The 22,836-nt window shown below is 39.4% G+C and overlaps 1 protein-coding gene across 1 annotated transcript in view; it reads right to left on the bottom strand.

The window, feature by feature from the left end:
- The window catches only part of GPAT3 (glycerol-3-phosphate acyltransferase 3), a 67,587-nt gene that overhangs the window by 23,678 nt on the left and 21,073 nt on the right, over positions 1-22,836 (bottom strand). Inside the window, exon 3 of the mRNA XM_003923973.4 lies at positions 1,305-1,575. Within this exon, the coding sequence (XP_003924022.1) occupies positions 1,305-1,575 (271 nt within the window). The remainder of the gene's footprint in view (positions 1-1,304; positions 1,576-22,836) is intronic.

Raw genomic sequence — 22,836 nt, 5'->3', positions numbered from 1 at the left:
CAGAAGCTTTTAATAAATAAAAGCTCTAGTATTTCCTTCCTGCATGCCAGTGGATAGTCTTGCACACTCCCAGAGTACATGAACCCCACTTTGGGGGCACTAGTTTAAGGTTCAAGCAAAAGTGTATGTGAAACCTTTAATGTTGCTTCATTATCACAGCTGAAATGATTCCCAAAAGACATATTATGCCCCAATGTCTGAACTAGCAATATGGGCAAAAAAAAACCCAGAAATAATTTCCTGGAAATCTGCAGCCTATAGTTAGGCAATGCTTTCCCTGGCAATAAATCTGAATGAAGCAAGCATAGGCCACCCTGGGGGTGGTATAGAGATTTCAACTCATGTGCCAAGTTAGTTGGCAGGTAGCCACTGCCTGGAAAGCTCTGCTGAGAGGATGCCAAGGCCATGTCCAGAGAAATGAAGCAAGATGATCAACAAAAACGTGGCTGGTATACATGCCTGCTACCTCCACCACCATGCTAATCAGACCTTGGCTCCATCCTACCACGTAGTGCCTTCTACTCACATTCCACATCATGCTTTCAGTAAACTAGGCTTAACATTGCCTCCTCACCAGGTGGTACTCAAGCTCAGAAGCAGAAGGGGATCCAGGTGACCCAGTTGGGGACCCTTTAATAAGAGAAGTCTGTGATCACAACAAATGGATGGAACGAACTCACACTTCAGATGGGTCTCTCCCTCATGTAACCATAATCAAGAATTTTTTCTCTCTTATGCAATTATCAACTGCTATGGACTGGCAAGGAAAGTCAGTGGGTTCTGGTCCACTCTTACTTACAGTTTGGTTGATACTCTAGTGAATATCAAACTATTAATCATCTCTCTTCTTCCTCTTCTTAACTTCTTTTTTCTCTCCATCCTGAAGTTAACTTGAACTCTAATAGCAAAGTGTATCCAGATTCTAAGATACACATTGGATTCTGAATATACAACCTCAATTGGGGAAAAATTGTCAAAGGAAAATGGATACTTAATACACTCCTACAGAGGTCATGTTTGGTGGTATTTCCTACATGGGAATGGGTGGAATTAGCACCACAGAACACTATGTATAGCCATCATGCACATGGCTCAAAAAGAAAGCTGATGCCAGGGGCAGTGGCTCATGCCTGTAATTCCAGCACTTTGAGAGGCCAAGGCGGGCAGATCACAAGGTCAGGAGATCGAGCTCATCCTGGCTAACAAGGTGAAACCCCATCTCTACTAAAACTACCAAAAAAGAAAGAAAGAAAGAAAGAAAGCTGAGCCACGCTTATCATCAAATTATCAGGCACGTGACTTACCTCAGAGGCAGTAGAACACAATAGCGCACTATGACGCCCAGCACCCACACCATAGTGAGCCGCAGACTGATGTAGTGGAAATTTACATTGGTTCTTGTGAGGAGATTCCATGACACTAGCTCCTCTGAGGAAAACCTCTGGGTCACTTCATCTTCCACAATGGCTTCCAATCCCTTCTTGGAGAAATAAAACACGTCAGACAGCTCAAAGTCCCTTCCTCGTAGACCAGAGAGCCCTTTTTCCATGGGTGACTCATCTCTTTGGATAATACCTTAAAAGAAAGCATCAGGACATGAGAAAATGCCATAAGACAGAAGAATTGACCGAAGCGGCAGCTTTAACTGTGTAGAATTTAAATATGGCAAACAAGTCAATAAGTTTAATGGGTGACATCAGTCGCCGTCAGAAGTAAGAGATAAACAACTGGAGTGGGAAAAGAGGTGAAATCACTGTGTCTGCATGAAATGGCCTCTACCCTATGATCTTTATTAATTATATAGAGAAGTTTTGGTCCTCCATAATCCTCTTGCTTGGATTTCTTCCCTGCGTACCATTAGTCAAGGAACTCACACACACACACACAAAAACTCTCCCCAAGTATAGCTCTAGACTGTGTAAAAACAAAGACTTCTGTTCTCCCTGACAAAAAGCAAGCAAAATGGCAAAAGATTGACCATATATAGCAAAAAGTTGATTTTTTTAATATATAAAAATTATTTATAAGAAAATCACAGCCTCCTGCATAAAAGTAAGCAAAGTTCACAACAACATAAATATTAATAGTTAATATAATACAAATTTTCACTAGTAAAAAAAGAAATGTGAATTAGGCAAAGGCCTATTTACATTATCAAATCAGCAGCATTTTATTCAATGACTCTTGAAATGACACAGTACTCTCATTTCAACTTGTACAAGTATGGAAGTAGTAGCAACTTTGTCAAAGTAGGTTTGGCATGAAAAGACTGAAGACAGTTTTGCTAATGATCAGTAATTCCAATTCTAGGAATCTGTCATCAGAAAATAATTAGAAATGTAAGCAAGAGTGTTCACTGTAGCATTCTTCATTATAATTAATCAAGATAATGATATAAAATACATCCATTAATAAATACTGTAATGTTAATCAAAAAAAGACAGACTCTAAAACTATAGTTTAACTCTATGAAACACATAGAAAAAATGTCAAAATGAAAACATTAAGTAGCTATTTCTAGACAACAGGATTAGATTTTCCTCTCTATACTATTATTGTATTTCCCATCAAGAAAATAATTCAATGATTTTTAAAGCAGCATAAATTTTTATAAATTGACAAATGACTACTATCATTCAATTCTAATTACTAAAGGCAAAAAATGAGAACGTCTTCAAAGAATAAAGAGTAGCTATATACACAGTCATATGATCATTCATTTTCCTAGCACTTTGGGAGGCCAAAGCGGGCAAACTTTGGGGTTATCACAAAAGTTGACTTCTGACATTAGGCTACAAAGAAAAATCCTTTTCTTTTGAGATAGAGATTAAAGTATTAAATTTCCTGAAAGATCTTTTTGGATCACTTCATTTTCCAGTTTACTAGGAAATCAATAAGGAAAAAGGACAGTGTTATATTACCTATCCCCTGGCGGAGGAAAGGGAAGGGAAAGAGAGGGAGAAGAGGGGAAAGGAGGGGAGGGGAGGGGGTGAAAGGGAGGGAAGGGAAAAAGTAAGTTCTTTTTTTTTTTTTTTGAGACGGAGTTACCCTTTTGTTACCCAGGCTAAAAGTAAGTTCCAGAATGATAATTAGATTTCAGAAGTCAAGTCTAAGTGGTTTAACCCTTTTTTTTTAACCATCTCCAAAATAGGTTTAATTAGTATTAGAGGATGAACCAAGATAATGTCCATACTAAATTATTCTCTTGCTCTACATGCACTGCAATACCACTCAAAACAGGTTACTCAGTCCAAGTACTGGCCAGTATTTAGCAGTGCAAGAGCTTCGTTATTTCCTTTTAAGTCTACAGGAGGAGGGAAGAATACATTATTCAGCAAATTTCTGAATGAAATACACTGAGGACAATAGACAGCCTTCCTAAAAATAACCTTTTTCAGAGGGGCCAGAGATAAAAATGCAAGTTCAAGTTGCCCCAGATTATTTGACTGAGCCAAGAGAAAAGAGATCTGTAAACAATGCCAGCCCTCCAGCCCCTACACACTTGTTGTACAATGTCTCCTCTGCCTTCTCACCTAGTTTATTCTATGTAACTTAAATAAAATATAACTCAATTTTAAACTTTAGTTAAGCATCTTTCAAAAGTACATAGGTAACTGTGATGTATCTAGCTGACAAAGGATTAATTTCCAGAATATATTAGACATACAAAAAATTAAAAATTTCAAATAATTCTGTTTTAAAAATGGTTAAGAATGTAGCAAGCAATTCATAAAAGAGTATCCTTATTGATGAAATATTTAAAAGATGTTCTGCCTCACTATAATCAAAGAAATGCAAACTAAAACCACAATGAGGCTGGGAGTGGTGGCTCATAACCTGTAATCCCAGCACTTTGGGAGGCCAAGGCGAGCAGATCACTTGAGGTCAGGAGTTCAAGACCAGCCTGCCCAACATGGTGAAACCCCATCTCTACTAAAAATACAAAAAATTAGCTGGGCATGGTGGCAGGCACCTGTAATCTCAGCTACTGGGGAGGCTAAGCATGGTGGCAGGCACCTGTAGTCTCAGCTATGGGGGAGGCTGAGGCCGTTAAACTGCTTAAACCCAGGAGACAGAGGTTGCAGTGAGCTGAGATTATGCCACTGCATTCCAACCTGGGCGACAGAGCAAGACCCTGCCTCAGGAAAAAAAAAAAAAAAAAAAAAAAAAAAGCCACAATGAGATAGTCTTTCATACCCATAAGCCTGATAAAGATGTTTAATCTGATAATAGGAAGTACTGGTCAAGATGTGGAACAATCATACTAGAAAACCACTTAGCACTATCTAGTAAATCCAAAGACATTCAGAACCTATGACCCGGCAATGCTGCTCCCAGGTATAACTCAGGAAGATCTTTTAAAATATAATTTCAAACATACAGAGAACTTGCAACAATAGGTCACTTTGCACAGGTTCACTGATTGCCACCATCTTACCACATTTGCTTTATTGTTCTATCTTTATATGTATAACAAAAAAATTTTTTAGAATATGTAATAAACATCATACTCATTACCGCCAAATACTTCAGCATGTGTTTCCTTAGGATACAGAGATTCACTTATTTAACCAAATTATAATTATCAAAATTAAGGACGTTGATAACAATGCAATATGAACATCTAATCTACAGACTTCATTCAAATTTTGGCAATTGTCTCGCTAATATCCTTTATAGCGATTTTTTTCCTGGTCCAGGATTGCACCTTACATTTACTACATGTCAAGTCTTTTTAATTTCCTTAAATGTGGAAAAGTTCTTCAGCATTCCTTTGTCTTTCAAGATATTGACATTTCTTAAAAGTATGAGCCATTTATTTAGTAGAGTAGCTTTTAATTTGGATTTGTCTAATGTTTCTTCATGATTAGACACAGATTGTATACTTTCAGAAGTAATACAATATAAGGAATGTTGTGTTCTCAGTGCATCTTATCAGGAGACAGTTGGTCATGACCGGTGATGTGTGACTTGGATCACTTGGTTTAAAGTGGAGCTTCCAGGTTTCTTTATGAAACATTAATTTTTTTCTCTTTATGATTAATAAGTACTTATTATCATAAGCATCTATAAAGGGGAGATACTTTGAGACTATGTAAATAACCTGCTCCTCATGGATATTTAGGATATCAAACTTTGTATATGCCAACTTTCACCCATGGTATTACCATCTATTGGCCTTAACAAATAAATAAGTACTATGTGTCTTTTAAATGTTATTTTCTCACTCTGTCGGTGCAGTGGTTCACACTTGTAATCCCAGCACTTTGGGAGGCAGAGACAGGTGGATCACTTGAGGTCAGGAGTTTGAGACCAGCATGGCCAACATCCAAAACCCCTTCTCTACTAAAAATACCAAAAAAAAAAAAAAGTTAGCTAGGTGTGGTGGTACACACCTGTAATCCCAGCTACTAGGGAAGCTAATGTATGAGAATCACTTGAATCGGGGGAGGCAGAGGTTACAATGATCCAAGATCATGCCACTGCATTCCAGCCTGGGCAACAGAGCAAGATTCTGTCTCAAAAGAAAAAAATAAATAAAAATAAATAAAATAATATTTTCTCACTCTTTCAATCATTCCACATTTATTATTTGGCATTCCACCTTAACAAGCTTTTTCTCTTATTCTCCAGAGAGAGTCTTACAAAATTGTGCACAAGGAGACATACACAAGAACAACTGCCACGCTGTTTGCTTTGGCAAAATAGTGGAAACCATCTAAAATCCATGAAGGAGAGACTAGATCAACTGATAGACATATGATGTGAATACAAGAGCTAAAATAAATTAGCTAGAACATTTACCAATTTAGATAATTCTGAAACCATCAGAATGAGCAAAAGTCAGAATGAACACAAAATGATATGTGGAAGACAACATTTTTATAGTCTGAATAATGGAAAACAATAAATACTATGTATGAAGCATAGATACATATGTAAGGGAAGTATGAAAATATGAATCGAGATAAGCATGAAAGAGTAACAGTTCCAAGGAGTAGCAGAGTAAGGGATCAAGAAAGGATACCTAGGAGAATTCCACTGTTTCTGTAATGTTGTATTTATTAAATGAGATGGCAGGTACATATATGATATAACCAAAAAACAAAATGCTACATGGAACTGACAGTTGTCCCTAAGATGAAAATCTATACTGTAGAAAGAGCAGGTACCAGCTTATGAGTGCTGTAATATTAGGCACACACTATCTGAAAATGGGTACTATTACAAAATTCAGTGTCAAAAGGAGCACGACTGAAAACATGTTACTTTCTCCTGAGATATGTTGACTATTGAGGGTCTGAGTTACAGATCCAATTTACCTAAATATAAGCTCTGACAGGAAAAAATATTCAATTCAATCAACATATAGGGAACGCTCACTATGTGTCAGGCCTCAAATTACAGATTAGAAAGGAAGAGAGGAAATATTTGTTTTGGCACCAAGAAATATTCGCGAGTAGATCAAAAGTCTTCAAAATACATAGCTATAAACACAAAGCAGATTAGCTAACAGATTCAATTCTTATATTAGCTTTGTTATCATTAAAGCAGTCTCATTATTTTTAATAGTTAATCCTTGTCCTTTAAAGCAGCCCACAGTTCTTAAAATGGTAAAACTCTAATTCGAAAAATAAATTCCTTTTACTTCAGAAGTCAGCTTTGAAAGAGCCATAAATGTCTGAACTTTGTTCTTACACCAACTGCTTTCACCAAGCCAAAACAGTCCGTGCTCTGATGAAGATAAAATTACAACTGTCTCTCTATCTCATGCAAGAGATTAATTGCACAAGCTGCCTTGTGCCCCTGTGCCTTTAGCAAGTCACTTGTACATAAATTATACCAGATATGAAAGGCCTGTAGAAATGAAGGCAGAAGTTGAAACCATCTCAAACATAATTAACTCTAAATTAGCGGAGTGAACTCTTAGTATAACAGCCCATTTATAAATCACACTAGTTTTTCTGTCCTCCATTTGTAAAGCAAACTTCCTAAGCAAGCAGTTAAGGAAATCAGGGTCTACTGCAGACCAAAGAAGATATAGTAGATATAGTAGCTTATATACAAAAGTAGACTCTTTTTTTTTTTTGAGACGGAGTTTCGCTCTCGTTACCCAGGCTGGAGTGCAATGGCGCGATCTCGGCTCACCGCAACCTCCGCCTCCTGGGCTCAGGCAATTCTCCTGCCTCAGCCTCCCAAGTAGCTGGGATTACAGGCACGCACCACCATGCCCAGCTAATTTTTTGCACTTTTAGTAGAGACGGGGTTTCACCATGTTGACCGGGATGGTCTCGATCTCTCGACCTCGTGATCCACCCGCCTCGGCCTCCCAAAGTGCTGGGATTACAGGCTTGAGCCACCGCGCCCGGCACAAAAGTAGACTCTTAATCTATAAATGGCCTGTGTTCCAAATGTCAGACAATCCACCTTCAAAACACTCTCTCATGGGAGCCTTGTTTGAAATGGTCTGCGTGAGCAAGAACCCTACCCAGTTACAAGCCTCACTCACTCAAAAACACAGGTGATCACATAGCACTAATAGCATGAAATAGAATATCTCTCTTAACACTGTTTCTATAGGAAAATTTTAAATTAAAACTAGTTCGGAATTGACAAAAATATACTCCTAAATCCCATAGAGACTGAAAGGAGGTCTTGAGGGAATATTCTGGGGTACTGGTAATGCTCAATTTCTCGACCTAGATGAGAGGTCTACAGACAAGTCCATTCTGGAAAATGCATGAAGTCGTACACTTATTACTTCACACTCCTGTCTATGTGTGTTATCATTTTTGAATTGGGCAGGGAGGAGCTTACCTGTCCCAACACCATTTCTTGGTGGCAGTGTCCTTTTCCTGTCATAGAAGCTCCTCAAAGGGGCTCAGGTCCTAGGCAAAGAATCCAGGCCTAGATCCTTCCCCAACATTCCCAACTTCCTTCCTGATCCAGAAATGTGATTAGCGTGATTAAAGAAGAGACACAATAAGATAGTATAATGACCAACTGTACGTATGTATATGTTGGGAAATGAGAGAGATCAGTGCTACTGGGATTAAAGAACAGAAATATTCAGTGTCAAGGAAGAGGCCTGGACCATGCTCAAGCAATCAACTAGATGTAAAGACTAAAAAGATCACTATGGCCAGGTGCTGTGGCTCATGCCTGTAATCCTAGCACTTTGGGAGGCTGAGGTAGGTGGATCACCTGAGGTGAGGCATTTGGATCAGCCCGTATGAAACCCCATCGCTACTAAAAATACAAAAATTAGCCAGGCATGGTGGGAGGCACCTGTAGTTCCAGCTACTCAGGAGGCTGAGGCAGAGAATCGCTTGAACACAGGAAGTGGAGGTTGCAGTGAACCAAACCAAGATCATGCCACTGCACTCCAGCGTGGAAGACAGAGCGAGACTCCCTCTCAGGAAAAAAAAGGCCAGGTACGGTGGCTCACTCCTGTAATTCCAGCACTTCTGGAGACTGAGACGGGTGAATCACGAGGTCAGGAGATTGAGACCATCCTGGCTAATGCGGTGAAACCCTGTGTCTACTAAAAATATAAAAGATTAGCCAGGTGTGGTGGTAGATGCCTATAGTCCCAGCTGCTTGGGAGGCTGAGGCAGAAGAATCGCCTGTACCTGGGAGGTGGGGGTTGTAGTGAGCTGAAATGGCACGACTGCACTCCAGCCTGGGTGACAGAGTGAGACTCCGCCTCAAAAAAAAAAAAAAAAAAAAAAAAAGATTGTAATACCATCTTAACAAGCCAGCACCAAGGACAGATCCCAGAACCCTACAACTGATCTGATCTCCGTCTTGTCCTCCTGCAGTTCATTAATCACTACATATGTTAATATGTTAATGACCGTATCAACAGCATAGTCACCTAAGTGCACAGATTTCCAGTCCACTTTTTGGCACGTTTTTTCACAATAATGTACCTGTAATGCTGCAAAGCTAAGTTCTAGATATACTGAGTCCAAACCATTCCCCAAGCCATTAGTCAAGTTACGATTTCCAGGACATAAGTTAGGCCACTTAGCTAAGCTCACTTCACATTGACTCCTTTGTGATCCTGATTATCACTGCTTCCCTTCCCAAATACTTTTTAAAGTTTTTATTGTTATTAATTTAATGCAAACATGTATGTATGAAGCCAGGTGCAGTGGCTCACATCTGTAATCACAGCACTTCAGGAGACTGGGGGATGTGGAACACTTGAGGTCAGGAGTCTGAGACCAACCTGGCCAACATAGTGAAACCTTGCCTCTACTAAAAACACAAAAATTAGTTGGTGTGGTGGCACACACCTGTACTCACAGCTACTTGGGAAGCTGACACAGGAGAATGCTTTGAACCTGGGAGGTGGAGATTGCAGTGAGCTGAGATGGTACCACTGCACTCTAGCCTGGATGAAAGAGGGAGACTCCATTTAAAAAAAGAACAAAAAACTATGTGTGTGTGTGTGTGTGTGTGTGTGTGTGTGTGTGTGTGTGTAGGTATGAATGCGGGAAACTATAAGGAAATACATAAAAATATTAAGGCCTTTTCTGATTAATAAGTATTTCATATAGCTGATTTTTAACTTTCTTATTTATACTTCCACAATGCCTAATTTTTCAATAAAGTATATATATTAATTTAAGAAAAATACTTAAGATGTGATTTTTTACACTATAATGAGATACTACTACACACCCACAAGAATGACTAAAATTTCAAAAGGTCAAAAATACCAAGTGCTGGAGACACCAGGGACCAACTTGAACTCTCAAACATTGCTGCTGAGTGTACAAACATTTTAGAATACCATGTAGCAGTTACTAATACAGTTCAACAAATACTTGCTTACCCTATGGCACAGACAGTGATAAGAATACCTGTACAATGTTTATAGCAGCTTTATTTTTAATGGCTAAAAACGGGAACTAACCCAATTATCAAACAACATTATAATAAATAAACAAACTATTGGTATTGTATAAAGAAATATTCCATAGCAATTATTTTTTTAAATCTGCTGATTCATGCAACAACATGGAGAAATCTCACAAATATTATATAGAATGGGAACAAAACAGACACAAAGAATACATAATGTATGATTTTGTTTATGTAAATGCCAAAAACAGGAAAAAAAGATGATGACAGAAATCAGAAGAGAGGGTACCACCGGGACTGAGAGATGAAGGGCACATACTGAGCAGAGAGAACTTTGAGATCATGGATGTGTTCTTTACCTCGATTGGGGTAATCATATAAGTCTACAAATATGTAAAAAATCACATATCTGAACACTTAACATGTGTAGTGAAACATATGTAAATTATATGTCAGTTTTTTAAATCAGAAAAAAAGGTTACCTGTAAGAGTTCTTTCAGGCCAGGAGTGGTGACGCGTGCCTGTAATCCCAGCACTTTGGGAGGCCAAGGCAGGCAGATCACCTGAGGTCAGGAGTTCAAGACAACCCTGGCCAATATAGTGAAAGCCCATCTCTACTGAAAATATAAAAATTAGCAGGGCACAGTGGTGCATGTCTGCAGTGCCAACTACTCAGGAGGCTGAGGCAGGAGAATTGCTTGAACCTGGGAGATGGAGGTTGCAGTGAGCCAAGATCACACCACTGCACTCCAGCCTGAGTGACTAAGCAAGACTCCATCTCAAAAAAATAAATAAATAAAAATAGAAAAGAGTTCTCCCAAATTTCTAGCTCTAACTTTAATTAAAGGCTCTAGCCAATCCTACCTATCTTCCCACATGTATTTTTAAATCTTCCTTCCTAAACTAGAAGGCAGTGGACATTGACTTGTTTCCTGATGCCAGCCTGTATGTAAAACCCTTGACACCTACGCTTTTGTATTCTTCACAATCCTATGAGGTATTACGTATTTTCTCCAATTTATACATGAGGAAATAAACATTCAGAGGGGTTGAGTAACTTGCCTGGAGCTACAGAGAAGAAGGAACTGAGCCAGGATTTGCAACCAAGTCAGTGACTACAAAACCAACTGCTTCCTCATATCTTAATGCTTCAAGTTTCACATCACTCTGTCTGATACCTGCCCACTGACAAACCCCAAATATGTAAGATCTTTCCCATCAATACCTCCTCACCCCTAGTTCTTCCTTGCTAAACAGAATGCCATGAGTAGCAGTTCTTCCCAGCATTTCTCCTACCTTTGAGGGAAGAAAGAAAACTTAATGGATACAAGAAAATCTATATATGGCCCTCATCTAACATTAATCTAGAGATGCACTTATAATTCACTTACACTTGATCATTTTTCCCAGAAAGTTGTGACTCAATTCATCCTTTGTTTTAACTGAGGCGAGAATCTTTTATAGCTTGGAACCCACATAATTTCCGCTCATTTAGAATCCTTGGATCATCCTACAATAAGCCAAACAAACAAACAAAACCATCCCGTGGGCAGCGGTCCACCCAGTGATCCCCCATTTCTGTAGTTCAGCCAGGCCCACATTGTCCAAGGAGACCATTCTGCCCTCCATTAAGACTGTAACGTCAGTACACAGGCATCCTGCCAGTATCACCACTCTTCAAGGCCTCTCCAAGGCTGAAGTATCTTCCCTGCACATCTTACAGATTAGTCAAGGCTTAGAAAGGATAATCACCCTTGATTTGTTATTGTTGTTAGGTATATTCTCAGGCCTTCTACCATTTTTACATCTTTATTAACCTGGACTGTCAGCCGGATATGGTTTATAGAAAATGGCTTCTCTTTTTTGATCCAAAGAGCCAAGCAGCCCTGTTATGTCCCCAGTCAATACTCCAGGTTTTCAAGCAAAAGACAGATTGACTGTGAAGCCAGTAAGGTTAAACTTCAGGGTCCAAACTTCCATAGGCGCCTTCCAAGGCCCTAAACTTACTTTTGTGTGGGTCACTTTGTATTCCTTATTAAAGAAGGGCTCCAAATTGTGTAAGCTTTAAGCCCCCACAAGACCTGGACTTGCCCCTACCTCTGGATCACATTATCATTTTGTTGAACTATATTAAACTATTCACCTTACAAATGAAGCCGATTTAGGAGAAATACTTAAGATGAGAGAACCAACTTACGACACACATTAACATCTTTCCACTTAATTCCACTTATTATGAGTAGTATTTTATCTATTTAATGGTTAAATGAGCAATGTACTAGTAACATGGGTCGCTCCTTGTTAGGCAGTTTGTTGTTATTTTAAGGTTTTAAGTTTCTCAATTATTGGAAATGGGAGAACTGAAGAGGATGACAGATGAAAAATGTGAATACAGGCCAGGCACAGTGGCTCACACCTGTAATCCCAGCACTTTGGAGGCCAAGGCAGATAGATCACCTGTCAGGAGCTCAACACCAGCCTAGCCAACATGGTGAAAATGCCATCTCTATTAAAAATACCAAAAATTAGCCGGGCATGGTAGTGGGTACCTGTAATCCTAGCTACTCAGGAGGCTGAGGCAGGAGAATCACTTGAACCCGGGAGACAGAAGTTGTGTGAGCCAAGACCACACCATTGCACTCCAGCCTGGATGACAAGAGCAAAACTCTGTGTCAAAGAGAAAAAAAATGTGAATACAAACGAAAAATGAAAAAAACACACTACATAAAAGTTTCACAGGTTTTCTGGTAGCAACAATGCTGCCTTAGAAGAAATAGATTATGATATATCATACAACAGATCCATAAAACGAAAAGGGAAAGAAGCCGGCACAGCTATCATGACCTTTAATATACATGAAATGTGCTCAAAATAGATGCATCTCCCTTGGTTTTCCTAAGCACTACTCAATCATGATGACTCAATCACAGTTGCCTATTTTTAAAAAGCATTCGGAGTTATGAAACTACTCATGCTGCCCCTAGTAATGGGGCCTGGGTTGGCACATTTAAAGTTACAAGTTATAATCAATTTTTTTAATATGAAAAAGGGTAAAGTTGACTTTAAGCACCTGTATACTCCATTTAATCCAATTAAGAAAAATTAAATAAGGGCAGGAAAGAAAGCCCACATATAATACAAAATAAAAATGTACAAAGAAGCCGGGCGTGGTGGCTCACACCTGTAATCCCAGCACTTTGGGAGGCCAAGCCGGGTAGATCACGAGGTCAAGAGATGGAGACCATCCTGGTCAACATGGTGAAACCCCGCCTCTACTAAAAATACAAAAATTAGCTGGGCATGGTGGCGCATGCCTATAATCCCAGCTACTCAGGAGGCTGAGGCAGGAGAATTGCCTGAACCCAAGAGGCGGAGGTTGCAGTGAGCCGAGATTGTGCCATTGCACTCCAGCCTGGGTAGCAAGAGCAAAACTCCATCTCAAAAAAAAAAAAAAAAATGTACAAAGAAGAAAAAACAGAAAATCATAAAAATCATAAGAAAGAATTCTACACTAAGTCCTATGCAAATAACTTTAATAAAAATCTGGGCAACATTACTGGGTATGTACCCAAAGAATTATAAATCATTCTATTATAAAGACGCACACACACATGTTTATTGCAGCACTGTTCACAATACCAAAGACTTGGAACCAACCCAAATGCCCATCAATGATAGACTGGATAAAGAAAATGTGGCACATATACACCATGGAATACTATGCAACCATAGAAAAGGATGGGTTCATGTCCTTTGCAGGGACATGGATGAAGCTGGAAACCATCATTCTCAGCAAACTAACACAAGAACAGAAAACCAAATACCACATGTTCTCACTTATAAGTGGGAGTTGAACAATCAGAACACGTGGACACAGGGAGGGAAACATTACACACTGGGGACTGTTGGGGGGTGGGAGGCTAGGGGAGGGATAGTATTAGGAGAAATACCTAATGTAGATGACAGGGTGGTGGATGCTGCAAACCACCATGGCACGTATATACCTATGTAAAAAACCTGCCGTTCTGCACATGTACCCCAGAACTTAAAGTACAATTAAAAAAAAAAAATATCTGGGCAAATGGATAATTTTCTATTTAAAAAAACATGTTCAAAGCTTTACTGACACCAAGAGATGAACACGCTAAAGAGAACCATTTGCACAGATGAAATAACGTTGCAGGGCACAAAAAAATACTTACATACCCACCCCTAGCCAACCAGTAAGCACCAAACCAAGGCTTTTTTTCTTTTCTTTTCTTTTTTCAATAGAGACAAGATTCTGCCATGTTGCCCAGGCTGGTCTTGAACTCCAAAGCTCAGTGATCCACCCCCTCAGACACCCAAACGCTGGTATTACAGGCATAATCTCCTGCTTTTGGCCCAGACCTTTTTTTTTTTTTTCTTTCCCTAAGGAATTCTACCAAACATTTAAATGGACAAGGGAGGGAGAAATGAAGGAAGATAGGTAAGTACCACGCTCATCACAAGTATAAGAATCAACTGTTAAAATCCTAACTTCAATTTTGGCAGACAACTTCAAGCATCATGTTATGATCAGGTAATGTTTATTCCATAACTGCAAAGATAATTCAAATATTTTCAAAGTTATTAATAAAATTTACCACAGCGGCTCTAACAGGGGGAATGTATCTTCAGCATCAGACATGCTTTAAAAGTATGAAAATTTCAACATTCATTCTTAACTTAAAATAATAAAACAAGAATCAACAGCTATTCAACATGAGATGGAAAAATAGATCAAAGCCTACATGATCCTTATTGGGAAGACCCTGGAAGCACTGAAGACCATCCACATAGGAATGCCAGCCAGCACCACTACTGTTCAGCACTGCAGGGAGCATCAGCCAGCACAACCAGACAAGAGAAAATAAAGGAACTACAAACTGGGAAAGAAGTAAAATGTCAACCAAAGTTGAATAAGAAATGGTAAGCCTATCAATATCTGAAGGTAAAATAATTATACATCTGAACAAAAGGAAATTCCTGAAAAACCATGTACAGTATGAGAATTCTTAATTTTATATCCTTCTGTCTTACTAACATAGAAAGTTTTCCTATACATGAACAATTATTTAGAAAACATAATTGAAGAACATGGCCTATTTATAATAGCAACTAAAATATAAAGCTAAGAGGAAATGTACCATACCTATCTGAGGACATTTTTAAGACATCACTTAAGGATGCAAAAGAAAACCTAACAAATGGGGGGAAAATAAAGAAAACCTAAACAAATGGAAAGATACAATATCCTTGGAAAGTAAGACCCAACATAGATAATGTCAAACCTTCCTCAATAAATTTATAAATTGAATACAACTCCAATAAAAATGGGCCATTGTATTTCCTTGTATCATAGAAAGCTGAATCTCAAGATCACATGGAAAAATAAGTAAACAAGAATAAATAGGAGGCTGGTTGTGGTGACTTAAACCTATAATATCAGCACTTTGGGAGGCTGAGGCAGGTGGATCACTTAAGGTCAGGACTTCCAGATCAGCCTGGCCAACCTGGTAAAACCCTGTTTCTATTTAAAAAATAAAATTAATTATTTTTTTTTAAAAAAAGAATAAATATTAAAAATAATAAGAACAACTATTCCTACCAGACCCTAAAACAACTACTGGTCGGGTGCAGTGGCTCATGCCTATAATCCCAGCACTTTGGGAGGCCGAGGCAGGTGGATCACCTGAGGTCAGGAGTTCAAGACCAGCCTGGCCAACATGGTGAAACCCCATCTCTACAAAAATACAAAAATTAGCGGGGCATGATGGCAGTTTCCTGTAATCCCAGCTACTCAGGAGACTGATGCAGGAGAATCACTTGAGCCTGGGAGGTGGAGGTTGTGGTAAGCTGAGATTTCGCCTCTGCACTCTAGCCTAGGCAACAGAGAGAGATTCTGTCTCAAAAAGAAAATCAATAATTAAAATAATGTAACAGTGCATGAGAAGACAAGTACACAAATGAAATAAAATAGCTCAGAAACAGATCCACATGTATAAACTGGAGGCTGGGCATGGTGGCTCACCTGTAATTCCAGCAGTTTGGGAGGTCAAGATGGGAGGATCATCACCTGAGGTCAGGAATTCAGGACCAGCATGGTCAACATGGTGAAACTCATCTCTACTAAAAATACAAAAATTATCTAGGCACAGTGGTGGGCACTTGTAATCCCAGCTACTTGGGAGGCTGAGGCAGGAGAATCACTTGAACCTGGGAGGCAGAGGTTGCAGCAAGCTGAGATCATGCCACTGCACTCCAGTCTGGGCAACACAGTGAGACTCCATCTCAAAAAAATAAAAATAAAAATATGTATAATGGAATTCTGTAAATTATTAAAGAAGCATCTCAAATCAGTTGGTTAGGGGATTTTTTCATAGAGTATTGAGACAACTAGATAGACATCTGGAAAAACACATGAGAATAAATGAATCAAAGATTTTAACATAAAAAATAAAACCCTAGGCCAGGCGCAGTGGCTCATGCCTGTAATCCTAGCACTTTGGGAAGCCAAGGTGGGTGGATCACCTGAGGTCAGGAGTTCAAGACCAGCCTGGCCATCATGGTGAAACACCATCTTTAAAAATAAACATAAAAATAAAATCCTAAAAATAATCAAAGAAAACTTGGGGAATTCCGTTAAAACTTGGCAGAGGAAAAAAAAAATCTTTCTACTAAAATCTCAAAATCCAGAAGTTAGAAAAAGAAAATATCGATAAAGTAGACTACATAAAAATAAAAAATGTCTGCACAGTAACAAGTATAATAAGCACAGGTTAAAAAAAATAATTGGAAACTGAAACAAATATTTGTCTTTCACCACAGATAAAAGCTAATCCTTTTTTCTCTTTTTTTGAGATAGAGTCTTGCTCTGTTGCCCAGACTAGAGTTCAGTAGTGTGACTGCAGTTCACTGTAGCCAAGACCACCTGAGCTCATGTGATCCTCCCACCTCAGCCTCCCAAGTAGCTGGGACCACAGGGATGTACCACCACATCTGGCTAATTTTTAAAGATTTTGTAGAGATAAGGTCTTGCTACATTGTCCAGGCTGGTCTTGAACTCCTGGGCTCTAGCTGTCCTCCCTCCTCAGCCTCCCAAAGTGCTAGGATTATGGGCATGAACCACCACACCCACTACGAATTTTAATATATGAGAAGATCCTAGAAAACAAAGAAACAGAATAACCTGATAGAATAATGATCAAAAAACATGAGTAGATAATTCCCAGAATAATTAATGCAACTGGCCCTTAAATATAAAAACATGTACAAATGCACATTCTTTATCAGAGAAATGCTAATTAAGGCTAAACTGAGTTTCCACTTCCTATCTTTCAGATTGGCACAAATCCAAAAGTTAGACATAGTTACAACATTGGTGAAGCTATGGAGAACAGGCACTTGCCTACACTCCTAGTGGGAACTCATAGCCCCACTAGCCTCCATAATAGAGGGCATTACAGCGAGCAGTTTGACACTACCAATCCAAATCACACATGTTCTCTGACAGAGCAATCCTACTGCTAAGAATTCATGTTACAGACCTATTTACTTCAGCATCCTTTTTTAGCAGCAAAGGTTGGGAACTACAGGTAAATTGAACTATTTGCATTTATATAATGAAATTTCTCCAAATGGGATATGAATGATACACTGACAGATACCAACTTAATAAATTAAAAGCTGCAAACATTGAAAAAAAAAAAAGACATATACTTACCTTGCAAAGACTTTAAGTACTTCACATATTCTACCAAGCTTGTTATTGATTACACATAGCCAAAGCTTATAATCTCTTTCTGGCATTAATCTCCTTTTTTTTTTAACAAAACTCTGTTTTGTTTTTATCAAAATGATGGCCTCTGGAATTCATTATCAATTTCTCTCCCCTTAAACCAAAAGTATACTGCTGGTTGCAAAAGGATACTAGAAATCACCCCCCATAGTGCTGTTTTCTCTAATAACTTGAATAAGGGTGTCATTTGCTATGTGTATACACTGTCTCCAAAATATATTAACTTTTTATAAAGGCCTGACACTAGTTGTATTAGTCTGTTCTCATGTTGCTATAAAGAAATACCATAGATTGGGTAATTTACAAGAAAAGAGGTTTAATTGGCTCACGGATCTGCAGGCTGTACAGGAAGTATGACAGCATCTGCTCCTGGGGAGGCCTCAGGAAACTTACAATCATGGCAGAAGGCAAGAGAGGGGACAGGCACATCACATGGCCAGAGCAGGAGCAAGATAGAGGCAGGGGAGGTGCCACACACTTAAATAACCACGTCTTGTAAGAACTCATTCACTGTCATGAGGACAGTACCATGGGGATATTGCTAAACCATTCATAAGAACCCACTCCTGTGATCTAATCACCTCCCTCCGGGCCCCACTTCCAACACTGGGGATTATATTTCAACATGAGATTTGAGCAAGGACACACATCCAAACTGTATCACCACTATTCCTCCAAGTTGCTATCCTCTTCATAGAGTGCATTTTCCCAGATAATTAAAGGTAAAAGGAACCAAAATATCCCACCCACAAAATCTGTCCTCAGTATCCCCTGCATCCTCATGTTCAGGGTTCACTCCTATTTCTCAGGTGAAATGAGCAGGTACGTATGGCTGTGACATCACTTAAATACCAAAAAAAAAAAAATTTTTTTTTTAAAAACAAAAAATATTTTTTAACAAAAGTAAGTAAGAAATGAGATGCCAAGAGTTCTGGCTCATGCCTGTAATCCCAGCACTTTGGGAGGCCAAGATGGATGGATTTGCCTGAGCTCAGAAGTTGACGACCAGCCCGGGCAACACAGTGAAACCTCGACTACTAAAACACAAAACATTAGCCAGGTGTGGTGGCATGCGCCTGTAATCCCAGCTATTCAGGAGGCTGAGGCAGAAGAATCACTTGAACCTGGGAGGTGGAGGTTGCAGTGAGCAGATTATTGGGCCACTGCACTCCAGCCTGAGCAACAGAGCTAGACTCTGTCTCAAAAAAAAAAAAAGAAGAAGAAGAAAAAAGAAATTTTCCTGCTTTCTTTGCCTATAGAGTAAGTAATCCACATGAGATAGTCCCAAGGTTTCAGAGATAAGCATTCCCTAAAGAGGATTTAAAAATAAACAGATATTTAAAATTTTTATAGATTTTCTTTAACAAGAAGTTTTTTCTTATATATAATTCTTCTATTTCCATTTAAGCCAATCTTTTTGTTCCATCTCTTAAGTATTTGAGAAAACATGGGTTTCTTCCTCTTTCCAACTTAGTTAACCAACTTAATATGAGTCATCCCTTAGTTTTTCTCTAAATTCAATAATCAGCCTTCACAGATGTCATTTACTCATTTACAATCTGTGATGTGGCCTGCTTTTCACCAGTTTAAGCCTCAGTGTTTCTCCCTTGGGTGGGCAGGCCTTGCCTCCAAGCTTCTCTGGTATGGTGCCCAGGCAGTCCATACCTACTCATTTCTTATTTATTTTAACCATTTTTCAGGCTTCAGAATTTCCTCCTTATCACCGTTAATATGAAGAGTAAACCTGGGCTTATCCATGCTTTTATATGAAATCCAAACTGCTTTTAGGAGCTCCAAAACCTAATCTTGCCTTCTGACAACCTTATTTCTACGTTGTGCCCCTTCTATAAACTAAATACATTCCCACTGCTACTTAAGCTATTCCCTCATCACTCCAGTTCAGACAACCTTCTCACTTTATGTACTCCCAATCCATCTCCACATGGGCGGTTCAACGCCAACATATCCACCAAAAAACATATAATATCCCCCATGCAAAATGATATCCTTTCATACTGCATGTAAGAATTTTCTTCCTCAAATTAATTATGCTTATATGTTAAATTAAGTATGTTTATATGTTTGCAGAATTTAATAACAAACACTGCCTGATTCTCAATTGCCACATGGATATTAGTGGTATCTCCTCAAGTAGGCTAAGCATTACTTGAGAGCATGCCCAGAGTCACATAGTTCAGCGTATAACCTACGCACACAGAAGACACTCAGCAAGCATTGTTCATGGCAGAAACCAGGATGAGTGGTTCACTCATGGCTGTGTAGTTCAACATGCTGGTTCTGTTATGCACTGCAGCATTGTTTTAGGTTCTGTGTTTTGTCTTGTTTTTCGCTGTCTGGTTGTCTAAACTTCTGCCTTTGCCATTCTGTAGCAAGCCTTTATCACATAACCCAGCCTAGTTTTTGTTAATCCCACTTTACAGCATCAACTTTGGGTAAACAGTCTTAAAAGTAGTCCCACTCTCTGATGGCTCATTCATCAAAACTACCAAGATGACTTTTGTTTTTTTTAAGATGGAGTCTGGCTCTGCTCCCAGGCTGGAATGCAGTGGTATGATCTGGGCTCACTGCAACCTCCACCTCCCCAGTTCAAGCAATTCTCCTGCTTCAGCCTCTCTAGTAGCTGGGATTACAGGCATGTACCATCATGCCTGGCTAAATTTTTGTATTTTTAGTAGAGACGGGATTTCACCATGTTGGCCAGGCTGCTCTCGAACCCCTGACCTCTGGTGATGTACCCACCTCAGCCTCCCAAAGTGCTGTGATCATAGGCATATGCTACAACACCTGGCCAAGACGACGTTAAATTCTATTCCAGTTTTCTACATTGTTTAAAACTCTTAAGAGCATCCAATCAACTACATTGCCCTTTACATTATGTCAAATTCATCAATACCACCTCAAACAGTAAAACCAAATGCATGTGAAAACCCAGCGACTCAACAGGTTTCCCACTTCTGTTAGTGATCCTCTCTGGTACACAGCGTGAGAACCCCTAACTATTCTCAGAGGTAGTGCAAAGGCCAACTCCAAAACAGTGAGACATGAGTAGCCATCTGCTGGATTGCATGAAAGAAGAGTTCTGAGGCCATATCATGGTTTAGGAAAAGCTTGTCTAACCCATGGCCTGTGGGCTGCATGTGGACACTTTGAATGTGGCCCAACACAAATTTATAAACTTTCTTAAAACATTATGAATTTTTTTTGCAATTTTTTTAAGCTCATCAGCTATCGTTAGTGTTAGTGTATTTTATGTGTGGCCCAAAACAATGCATCTCCTTCCATTGTGTCCCAGGGAAGCCACAAGACTGGAGACCCCTGAGTTAGAGGCAGACTTCATCAACTAGTGATGTCTGTCAGGATGATGGCAAGGGAAAAGGCAGAATGGATCTGCTGACCCTGTTATTTGGGATTAGAATACAATCAAAAGCTTTACTAAAATAAAGGTACCTTCAATATTCCCATTTCTACATGGTTTGCAGGTCTGTATAAGAATAGTTAGCGCCCCTCCCCTTTTTTATAACTGAGTAATTTTCTGCTAGCATCTCTCAGTTATCAAAACCAAGTTAAAAGTACTGCCATAGACTAAATGTTTGCATCTCCCAACACTAATGTGTTGAAACCTAATCCCCAATGTGACTGTTTGGAGCTGGGATCCCTGAGAGGTAATTAGATCATGAGGGTGGAGACCTTATAATGGGACTAGTGCCCTTATAAGAAAGGTCCCGCCGGGTGCCATGGCTCACGCCTGTAATCCCTGCACTTTGGGAAGCCGAAGCAGGCAGATCACAAGGTCAAGAGATGGAGACCATCCTGGCCAACATGGTGAAACCCCATCTGTTACAAATACAAAAAATTAGCCAGGCGTAGTGGCACGAGCTGGTAGTCCCAGCTACTCAGGAGGCTGAGCCAGGAGAATTGCTTGAACCCAGGAGGTAGAGGTTGCAGTGAGCCAAAATTGCACCACTGTGCTCTAGCCTGGGCAACAGAGTGAGACTCCATCTCAAAAAAAAAAAAAAGAAAAGAAAAAAAGAAAAAAAAGAAAGGTCCTAAAAAGATTCCTCACTCCTCCTATCATGTGAGGTTTCAGCAAAAGGACAGCCCTGTACAAACCAGGAAGCTGGGCCTTGGCTTGGGCTTTCCAGCCTCTGGAACTGTGAAAACTCAATGTCTGTTGTTTATAAGCCACGCAGTCCATGGTATTTTGTTACAGCAGCCTGAGTGGACTAAGACAAACACTAAGCTAGAAAAAGTAAATTAACTTTTTTGGGGAAAGGTAGATGAGAAAATCTATTTCTTTTTTCATCATTACATATTCCAGTAGTTCTCCAAAAACTTACAAAATAATCAATGCTGATTATAAAATAGGGAAATTTTAACCCCAAATATAAGTATTAACCACATAATTAACAGCGAATTTTGATGCATAAATGGAGGTGGGGTGGAGCTGTGGACACTAACCTGTTGTCAGTTAGCACTAGAAAAAAAAAAACTGTTGAGAATAACAGCCAAAAAGAAAAGAGAGAGAGACTAACAGGCAAAGTTCCTTTTTTTTTTTTACTGTTTTTTTTTTCCTTTTTTCTTTTTTTCTGAGTCGGAGTCTCACTGTGTCACCCAGGTTGGGGTGCAGTGGTGCAATCTCGACTCACTGCAACCTCCACCTCATGGGTTGAAGTGATTCTCATGCCTATGCCTCAGCCTCCCCAGTAGCTGGGATTACAACTGTGTACCACCATGTCCGACTATTTTTTTGTATTTTAGTAAAGATAAGGTTTCACCATATTGGCCAGAATGGTCTCAACGGAGTTCCATTTTAACAACTAACATCTTTTTTTTTTTTTTTTTTTTTTTTTTTTTTTTTTTTTTTTGAGACAGAGTCACTCTGTCACCCAGACTGGAGTGCAGTGGTGAGATCTCAGCTCACTGCAACCTCAGCCTCCCAGGTTCAAGCAATTCTGCCTCAGCCTCCTGAGTAGCTGGGATTATAGGCACACATCACCACACCTGGCTAATTTTTGTATTTTTAGTAGAGATGGGGTTTCACCATGTTGGCCAGGCTGTTCTTGAACTGCTGATCTTGTGATCCACCAGCCTTGGCCTCCCAAAGTGCTGGGATTACAGGCGTA

This window comes from Saimiri boliviensis, chromosome 3 (assembly GCF_048565385.1).
Source record: "Saimiri boliviensis isolate mSaiBol1 chromosome 3, mSaiBol1.pri, whole genome shotgun sequence".
Lineage (NCBI taxonomy): Eukaryota > Metazoa > Chordata > Mammalia > Primates > Cebidae > Saimiri > Saimiri boliviensis.
Note: the sequence above shows the minus strand (reverse complement) of the source record. Positions and strands in the feature narration are given on the sequence as shown.